General features: G+C 33.4%; 1 protein-coding gene across 1 annotated transcript; it reads right to left on the bottom strand.

Moving 5' to 3' along the window:
* Positions 1 to 284: 284 nt before the first annotated feature.
* LOC113758349 (polygalacturonase-like) lies at positions 285 to 2032 on the bottom strand. Its single transcript, XM_027301262.1, has 4 exons — positions 1604 to 2032; positions 950 to 1239; positions 621 to 849; positions 285 to 503 (listed from the first exon to the last, which is right to left on the bottom strand). Exons 1-4 carry the CDS (start codon positions 2030 to 2032, stop codon positions 285 to 287), a joined length of 1167 nt encoding a protein of 388 aa, XP_027157063.1.
* Positions 2033 to 10801: the final 8769 nt, after the last annotated feature.

Below are 10801 nucleotides of genomic sequence, written 5' to 3' on the forward strand. Positions count from 1 at the left end.
AAAGCCATTTTACTTGCAAATAGATTTTAAATGAAGGAGAGAAGATGTTAAAACCATAAAAGAACATATTTTGTTGTATTAATATCAAATGTGTTGATCGCAAGGCCAGGCTCTGGTCAAGAAGGCCAATCCAGCCACAGGCACAAGCAAAACTTACACTTTTACAGTACATTATAAAAAGCTAGACTGCTTCACTTTCTCAAGTGAGCTCTTATTTTCTGTAAGAATTGTGCAACTATTTTGCACATATTTTAAATACTGTATGTAACTTCATGCATTTTCTCCTACAAACAGGCTTTCGGCTCAACTAGACCGGATGAAGATCCGCCCGCATTGACACATGAAGCCGTAGCTGGTCGATCTTTGTAGGAAAGATTGACATCTTCTAGAATTATACGGCTGCATGGATACTTTTTACTGCAGCCAAAATTTACAGCAACTTCAGTTGCTGATGTTCCATGTACATCTTGGTATGTCACATCACTAATCCTCACACCTGAGGCCTGCCAAAAAATTAATGTACACATTTATCAGCTCCCATTTTCTGATCTTTTTTATAAATAAATGTTTTTGCAAAACATAAATAATAATAATAATAATAATAACCCTTTTGATCATACCTGACCAGGACATTTGGCCCTATTTGGGCAGTAATTTTGGTCGATAATGATGGGGTTTTTGACATTAACCATTACTGCATGCTGAAACAGAACTCCAGTAACAAATCCATTGCTAGGCATTGCCCATGTTTTTATCCTCAGACCATTTTGTGTGCCCGAAAGTGTAACAGTTTTAACTGTCACATTTTTAACTCCTGGTTCTTGCAAATTGCTTCCCAAACTGCCAATACTGAAACAAGCACAAAATCGATGTATTGACTAAATAAATCAAAATTACAGCAACTGAAAAGAACTTTAATGGACTCTTAATAAGTTTCCGATTTTGATACCTTATTCCATGGCCAGGACCACAGTCGATATTCTCAATCCATATGTTGGAACATCCAGGGCCTAATGAGATGCAATCATCACCAGTGCCAATGTGAGAGTTAGTAATTGCAACACCAGAAGATGATTGGACATGAATTCCATCAGTGTTTGGGCTGTTTTCTGGAGCTGAAATCTTTACTCCTTCTAGCCTAGTGTTTTGGCAGCCGTCAAGGTTGATATGGAAAAATTGACTGTTTAACGAACTTAATCCACTGACCAATACTTTGTTTGAATTGTAGAATCCCAGTGACTGTAGCAGCATAAAAAACAAGAAACAAATTAAGGGAAATGATTAGTCATACATTCTAGTTCAACTGAACGGGGAATAAAATTTCAAGGTACATGCTCATAGCGCATTGTGGTCTTTCGTGGTTCCAATATAAAACAATACGAAACTAGTTTTGTGTGGGATTATTTTGCTTGACAAATACTACAGCGGAATTAAAGTAATATGTTTAGTCTTGGTTATAGGTCAAGCGTTCAAACTCTTACACCTGCAATCAAAGTTTGAGGGTGATTTTAGTATTGTACCCCTTTAAAGTAGTTTAAATGTTGCCGATTCTTGTAAGGGAAAAAAAAAAAAAAAACAAAGCAGTGGAGACTATACAACCTACCCTTGCTCCTTTAGGGCAATTCTTGCCGGAGTTTTTGCATGCCCAGAGACCAGTCCCTTGGCCATCAAGGGTTCCACCGTATATTGAAAGTCCATTAGCTCTTTCAAACGCGAGCCACTTACCAGTATGTCCAAGGACATTATAATCAGATGGAGCAACAATGGTTCCATCAATGCGAATGGTTATAGCATTATTCTTGCAATTTTGGCCCGAAAATGATGCTCCTCCAACCAAAAATCTTCCTCGTGGAACATAAATTGTTGCAGGCTCAACTGAGGCACAAGCTGCAGCCCATGCACTCAGAAAAGATTTCGTGGAATCACTTCTTCCGTCAGATTTCGCCCCGTAACTCTGCACATTGTACGTTACACTCTCAGCTGATGGCAAGAGGAAGAAAATGAAGAGAAATGGGACAGCAAGAAATCTCATTTTGCTGTTTATTTTCTTATCAGGGGTGGCTACTAGAATCTGTAAAGGCTAAGATTTTGCTGTAATAATCTGAGGGATGAGGAACTTGGAAAGCAATGGGTGGTATTTATAGGCTTGGCGTATATTTAGGGATCGAGCAAGTCACTTTTTTCAACTTCAATTTCTTGTGTTAGTCAATGTCAGAAATGGCAGTTCAACTTTAACTAACAAAAACTGTATGAACAAACGTGAAGGACAAGAAGAAGAAGACGGAAGAGAATTATCGGCTGAAGTTCTTATGACATGAGAAGCAGTTATACATACATGGAAAGATGGAAGACTTTACAAAAATGGAAGAAATATTCTGTGATCACACTGTTCGCTTTCCATTAATTGGGTAGCTAAAATTTCGTAATTTGGAAGCAAACATTCCTGTAAATTTCCATTAATTGCTCTTCTGTAGCATTCCAACTCGTAATTTCTTGAGGATAGAGTAGCATGGATCAATGTAGGCTATATCCTCCTCAGGAAGAAGGCTTTATTTGTCTCTCTTCCTTTTAAAACATTGTTTTTGAGTAGTTTAGAAATAAACGTAATGAATTGAGCTAATCAGTGAAAAACTAAACTACTTGCTCATCAAAAGGTTTTTTATGAATTGGTTAATAGTTTTCTTTTTCTTTTATGAGCAATGTTTTGTTAAACTTGAGCTCATCTTGACTGTAATGTTTATCAATTGAATCCAAACACATTCCAAATTCACGCAAAAATATTTTTATTATAACTTGAACTTACTAGTAATTAGTTGGAATATTTTCATTTATATACGCTATTTACTCACTAATAATTATTTGGATTACGTACTGTCGATCATACCCTTGTTGGAAGTAATAAATAACGTGAAGTTAATTGGAATTGGTCTTACATATGTTCTCTTTTAATTGATCATCTTTACATTGTATTGCCCTGCTTCAAACCTCGGTATTTGAATACCATATGGTATGTAACTTTAATTAATTCTTTTGTCTTGAGATATACATATATCTATATCTATATCTATATAAATTTGAGTAGGGGTTTTCAACGACAAATCTTCATACATCTTCTGATTCCCAATTCCATTTTCTAGCATTTCATATTTAATTTATTCCATAAAATTCAGCATGTGCAAGTTTGAAAGACACCACTAAGTTTCTGTCATATAAGAATTCCATTTAATTTATTCCAGTTTTTCTAGCATTACCGTCAAATAAGAAATTTCATTCCAATTAAGACTCCTCCCTCTACACACCTTCCTACTCCAATTAAGACTCCTCCAATTAAGAATTTCACTCGAATTAAAACTCCTACAAAACCATAATAAGAGATAACAACATAGTATCCTACGGTTCATTCTTTCAACCAAATTACCCCATATGTTCATTCATTATTTTCGTTAACAAAAATAGGAATTTATTTCCAACTTCCTTGCCGTATCAATCTTAGCCCTCAATTTAATTTCACCATAGAACAAGCCTGTCTACAAGCATTTCTACAACGCCTAAATTTTAAACTCACAAGATTGCAAAGGAAGAAACATTTGCTTACAAAAAAAAAAATAAAATACACCACAACGATCCTACATAACAATTCGAAAAGTTTCAGCAACTTTGCCTTGATAAAAGAGAAATCTCACATCAAATACGATGGATAAAATTTCAACTACACCAATTCAAATGTCTCATGCATCAAATTAGAAATTTCGGTGCTGTTTATTCTTTAAATATTGACATTTTCATTGTAATTTCAAATATTAATGATTTTCCCAATACTATATTATTATTTGTATTTTCATTGTGATTGCAATAGGAATAATCGTTTAAAACATCCTTCACATTTTACAAAATGACTTTTTTTGTCTCTCACTTTTAAAATATAATTTTACGTCCTTACAAATTCACATTGGTTAAATTTGGTCCCTATCTAGGTTTTCTACTAGTTTTTTGGACGGAATCCACTACATGCATTACACGTGATCATTTTTTAGGGGCAAAATTATCAAATCATATTTCACATAATCTGATTTATGGTCCCTTATATTTCATAGAATGAATATTTTCGTTCCAACATTTTACAAAATGAATTTTTTTCATCTTCTACTGATCATGTGTGCAAATAGATTTTTTTTTTAGAACCCAAGTATATGTCTATTTGATTTCACATGAATAATATGAGTAGCGTGTAATATATCTCTATTTGATTTCATTTACAACTACAATTAGTTTGTTTAGGTGAAACCAGATAAAGATATATTACACACTATTCATACTATTCAGACGAAATCAAATAAAAATAAACATTGATTTTCAAAAACAAGAAAAAACTATTCATACATATGATCAATAAGGGATGAAAAAATTCATTTTGTAAAAATCAAATAGACATGCATATTGATTTTCAAATATAAGAAAAAACTATTCGTACATATGATCAATAAAGGATGAAAAATTCATTTTATGAAATTTGAGTGACAAAAAAATTTATTTCGTAAAATGTGAGGGATGTAAAAATTTATTTTGTGAAATGTGAGGGACTATAAATCGATTTATGTGAAATGTGATTTGACAATTTTGGCCCTAAAAAATGATTAGGTGCAAGGTACGTGGTAGATTCCGACAAAAACTAGTCAAGGACCAAATTTGACTAATGCAAATTTCTAAGGGACGTAAAATTACACTTTTAAAAGTAAAAAGCAAAAAAAAATTATTTTACAAAATGTGAGTGACATTTTGAATGATTTTCCATTCAAAAATTATTCATGTCCCTACAAAAGAATGCGCTATTGTACTGGTGGACTAGTACAGCGGGTTTGGATGGCAAAAATTTCTAACTCAGGAGGCTAAATAGGCAATTAAATTTGTTTTGGTGCAGTGGTATATTCTTTAAAAAAATTGGCTTCTGATTTCACTTGCTCTTTGCACAATTGGCAGATTGAAATGTTGAAATATGCTATGATTGTTGAAGAATCTTGGGGGTTTGGAACTTTGGATGGCAAAAATTTCTAACTCAGGAGGCTAAATAGGCAATTAAATTTGTTTTGGTGCAGTGGTATATTCTTTTAAAAAAATTGGGTTCTGATTTCACTTGCTCCTTGCACAATTGGCAGATTGAAATGTTGAAATATGCTATGATTGTTGAAGAATCTTGGGGGGAGGGCGTTTGTCATTTAATCTAAGTTGTTCAAAATTAAGATATCGATAATAACATTGACTTCTCAATTTGCATAGATGAATTATGGGAGGGGCTAAATCCACACCCTTTCATATTAAATCCCCACTTCATGTACTCCTTAGATAACAATGCCTTCATCTATATAGTTCCAATGAACATATATTGACAAAGTAAAAGAGAACGGAAAAATGTTTCCATTTAGAAGAGAATATTTTCAAACATTTCACAAGCACTTTAAAATATTAATTTTTAATTTAAAGTAGCAAAATTTAAAGAGAGGGTGTAGATATAGTGGGGATAGATGTGGATTTAGCCCCTCCCATGAATTATTAATGCAGTTCAAATACCATATAATTTCTATGCTATTTTATCTTTCATGCTTATTATTATGTTTGCTTTTCAATTGTTTATTAAGTAGACCCATTGGAACATTGACCAACGTAATTACTTGCTGTCCAATGACTGTTGCGTGGCCAGGCGAACAATATTTGTGCGAACACCTGAGGCGCACGCAAATTAATTTGATTGAGTCTCTTGCCGTGCTATAACCTAAGTACCAAAATTTCTATTCAAATATACCCCATTATACTTCCTCCAACCCTTTTTTACTACATATATCAAGTTAGCCTACATACGAAAAAATTGTTATCAAGGAAGAGCAAATAATTTAAGTGTTTTATTGAAATTTCTGAGTCTAATATTTTGTTTACTAATATGTGGGTTTTAATTTTGGCTCAATGCTGAATTTTTGTTGCAATTATTGTGTTTAATTCATATGAAAAATTTTGGGTTCCACCCCAATTTTAATTCTGTCAAGATTTCAAGTGAAATTTTGTTGATTATATAAAGTTATGGCGTTATGATGCACTGAAGAAAATTATGAGATTTTAAAAATTGCAACAATAGTTGCTCAATATTTTCATATTTTTCCACCATTTTGACCCTAATAGTCTTAATTTTTGTGCTTTTTTTAGGTGACTAAGGGTGTAAAATGCCTATTAAAATACTTTAGGGTGTAAAGTATAACTAGTGTGATAGTTTGTAGGGGTTTTCTACTTTTAACCCTATACTTTATGTGTATAGTTATATTCACTTATGAGTTGGACCTTAATCAAGCACGAGTCTAGCATGATTTAAATTCGGTTCACATTTAATTCGACCCTAATATTTAGATTCAAATTTTGCCCAATCTAATTAAAGTTTAGACTCAGCATGCTTTTTCTCTTGTAGAATGGGCCGGGCTCAGACTAGCCCGCCACTGATAGCCCTACGTTTAACTGCAGTAAATAATTAAATTGTTCAGGCACTTATGCGTAAGAAGCCAGATTAAGCCAAGTATTAAGTCTAAAGTGATGGGAAACTTGATAATGAGGTAAAATCCAAAGTTATTGGCAAAATTGATAATGGGGTAAAGGCCAAAGTGAATGTAATGTATAATTGTGATGAAATAATCCATTTCCACCTTTGCCCTATAAGCATGTGTTGCACAGGCGTATATCAAGTACAAATGTGATGAAAATAATTGTTTTACAAAATATTATAAGTTTTATATGATTGCTTAGAGGAAAACCATTTTCTTGAATCCATACAAGGCTCCAACACAAAAGGAAACCATATACCTCTTCTGGCTGCCATCACCTCCATTCTGCAAAACCAATTTGTATAATTTCTTTGTTAAGAAAAAAAAGATTCGGGAAGAGGGAAAAAAACTGTACAATAGTTTTGGAAAAATATGAGTGCTTGTGGCTAGATGCTGGACATGTGCAATTTCGTTTAAAAATTACTTCGTGCCCAATCAGAATTTTGTTTCAATTTGGAATCTTGGTACTGAAGCATTAGGTGGGACAGTGAAATTTTTTTTTATAGAAAAGATAATTTCATTTAAACAATGACAGAAAATACAACAAACAAACATGACATAGACAGATATAGATTTGAAATCAATAGATATAACAGATCTAAGAAAACAATACAATTAAAGATAACATTGATGCTCCTATATATCTTTCATTCGGATGAATCACTATAACCCAATAAATCAGTGTATGTCTGCTAACAATCAGATCTGATTAAAACTAGTTCAAGTCCAAAGTGAAATTTAGATATAATAATAGTGGAGAAATTATAGATGTGAGAAACTAGATTTTAGATCCACAAAATTTAAAATTTTACAAAGATAAAAAGCTAAAAAACTCTCACAAGAAAAAATTCAGAAAAAAATAAAACTCTCACTAAAACAATTTAGAAGAGAAAAAACTCTCACTGGGAGATCCTAAGAGGGAAGAATCTCTCATTAGGAAATCTTTGGAGAAAATTTATTCAAATAAGAGAAACTAAAAACTATAAAGAATACTTTTTCCTATGGGGAAATACCAGATTTGATTTCTCTCCTCTGGAAGAGATGAAGAAGATCTTGACTCGTAGAGTTCTAGAGAGAAGGGAGAGAATGGAAGACTAGATTCTGCACAAGTGGTTTTCACTTTTGGTGGGATAGGGAAATGAATTATAGGATCTTGTTAGCCTTGGACCTTTTTTTTTTTTTTTCCTTTTGTCAATTGTTACTCATCTATTCTAAATTTACTCCAACTCATACTCTAATATATTCTAGATGGAGGGTCCAACTGGACCTAGAGGGGAATGAACGGGGATTGAACCACCATCGAATCAAATAAGTGCACTACGCATACGTATGGATTTATAAGAAGCTACTTAAAGTGACAAGTGACGGGAGGTAAGATTTGAACCATTGACCTCTCATCCCACCAAGTCTTAAAGATTTTGGCGGTGGCTAACTGCCCAAATAGTTGTTGGTTGATAGGCCTGGACATGTTGATTTGGTCTATTTTATTATTCAATTGGGATAAAGTTCTGGTACATTGATTTTGACCACAAAGTGCCTAAATTAAATAAATGAAAATAGGTATTCTACAGTCTGTAGTAAGAAAACAATAGCAGGTGCATTGCATCCTGGGGTGTGAAAACAAGAGACGAAATCGGGGAAGCCGCATTTACGTCCATTAGTTGCTTAAGGTTGATAAGTCTAAATGTAACATCCTCATGTCCCTTTTCTGGCTGCCATCACCTCCATTATGCAAGTCCAATTTGCATCATTTCTTTGTGAAAAAAAAAAAAATGCACGCATTGGTTATGGGTTCTAGCTCCAAACAACTAAGCAAAGTTCTCAATTAGTGAGGAACCCCATCAAGTGTCCTCAATTAAATCAACTTCAGGGAGTAAAGTGATTTACGGGCCAAGCATTAGGTACTTAGAAGGTAATGTTCCGTTCCCTAACCAAACATAAATTTGGAGTTTGAAGAATGATACGTGTAGATGCATCTATAACGTGGTGAATATGTAATAGTTCATTTGGTTACTCAAAATTGACACTACTAATTACAGAAGGAAATTAAGTAGTCAGATGCTGAATTTCATTGTTTTTCGTGTGCTGAATTTTCCCCTTAATTGGTAGCTTTTACATAAAGCTTTCTACTTACAGAAATTGCCCCCCAAGATGGTTCTTTAGGAGTTTGACAAAGTTTGTACCCCAAAAAGTAAAGAAGTTGACTAAGAATATGAAAGCTTTCTCAATATGAAACCATCATACAGTGTATGTGAAGCTTCCTTATTGTTTGGCAAATCATTTGAGGGTTCTGATGCATCCAAATGGCGGAAATTGGTTCGCTAATTTGGGTGAAATGTTTACCAACCAGGGGAAGCCATGTGAACTCATTCTTAATTTCTAATACTCCTGTTTGCTAAAGAATATCCGTATTGGATAGCATGTGTTACTTTGCTATCCAACTTAAGCTTCAGCTCATAAATAGAAAATGTAATAAAAATGTGTCTAATGATTATGCTGCAAGGGCTTGTACTCAAGTTTACCTTGATTCAATCTATTGAATTTTTTTTTTTTTTTTGTCTTAGCTTTCCTTAGTCAGCGCTATTCTTACCTCAAAAATAGTGTATTAGATCGCCCTGTAAATGGATTCGTAAAATACATTCGACTCTGACTTTATTTGGTCAATCTGACAGCTTTACCAGGCAGGTTCATGAACTTATCGACGTGCATATGATGAAAAAGGTTTGTGAAAAATTGGCCTTTCAACCAAAGTCAGGAGTTCTATGTAGCAAATACAGCCTCTCAACCGCCGTTAGCTAAAGTATTGCTCCACCAATTACGAGAATTAAAATGTAAATCGGGGCGGCAAAATTGCACGTGAGATGATTGAATCTGAATGCAGTTAGTTTCTTGCAAGCCAAAAATTAGTACTCTAATAGATATGAACATGTGAAGCATTACTTTAGCAACCTACGTAAGTTGATCTCTTTACACATGATCGATGCCAAAAAGTCAATTCTCCTTGAAACATTGTGATGCGGGGTTAAAGTCAGCCTTTGAAACATTATCCAAATCAGCCAAAAAGTCAATTCTCCTTGTCTCAATCTATATGTCTGCCTTAGCTGTTCTTCTAGGTGTGCTCTATCCATATGTTTTGATCAACATATGAGAATACTCTTGTTTCATTGTAACCTTATGGGTTGGAATTTGTTTTATCTTTTCAAGATTGCTCGTGTTATGATTTGGTCAAAACATTGTTGGCTAGATTTTGTTTGTCAATTTTTCTTTAGTATAATGATTTGTCGCGTACATTATGCTGGTTGGGAATAAATTTTAACTTAACCAAAAAAAATAATAATAATAGCCTTCAATGCGGGGTTCAAGCAATTAATAGCCTTGATTTACCCGTAGTTAAAGCTGTTCGATTGGGAATAGTGACCTTTATGCGCCAAAAATAAACAAAGAGAAAGAGAAAATGAATCTAATAAACTTTTGAACCATTTATTTTTTAATCTTTGATAGTATCATAGAGAAATAGGAAAGTATGTATGTTCAGTTATTCCGTTTGGAGATAAGCAGATGGATAAGGCATCTGCAATTTTGTTGCATGGAACAGAACAAGAGAGATTTGTGTATTGTGACTGGAATTGTTAATGATATGTGATGCAAATGAAAACCTTGCATGGCTGTATGCATGCATGTATTAATATGTTGCCTTGCCTCATAGCATACTTGCTATTCTCCACATTTCCCAGTAATTTTTGTAGTCTGTTATTTGTAGGCAGAGAAAGGATCCAAATTAATTAAACTTATAGTGATGTTTTCTTGATAAGTATGTGCTGCATCGCTTGTTCATCCAACCATTTGATATTAATTCTTTTTTAAATCATTTGATATTAATTAGTTGGTCCATAACCAATAGAGGATGTATACAAAAAAGGGCTTCATGACATGGAACTTCGTTACAAATACTAGCGTGAATGGCACATTGAGTTTGTGTCCAAAATAACTTTGTTTTCAAAAAATATTTCCATAGTAACACACTTTTACATCATATATTCCCTTTAAAACCTATTTAGTTCACATATGCCTTTTCACCTTTCCTTTTCCTTTTTTGCCCCTTTACTTCCAATATTTCCTTAATCTATTTTTTAAATTACTCTTATACCTGAATGAATAACTATAGATCTTCTTAAAAAGAATGTCAAACAAATTAGCTATAAGTATATATCTCAATATGAAGG

Source organism: Coffea eugenioides, unplaced genomic scaffold (assembly GCF_003713205.1).
Source record: "Coffea eugenioides isolate CCC68of unplaced genomic scaffold, Ceug_1.0 ScVebR1_492;HRSCAF=1178, whole genome shotgun sequence".
In the NCBI taxonomy this organism is placed as follows: Eukaryota; Viridiplantae; Streptophyta; class Magnoliopsida; order Gentianales; family Rubiaceae; genus Coffea; species Coffea eugenioides.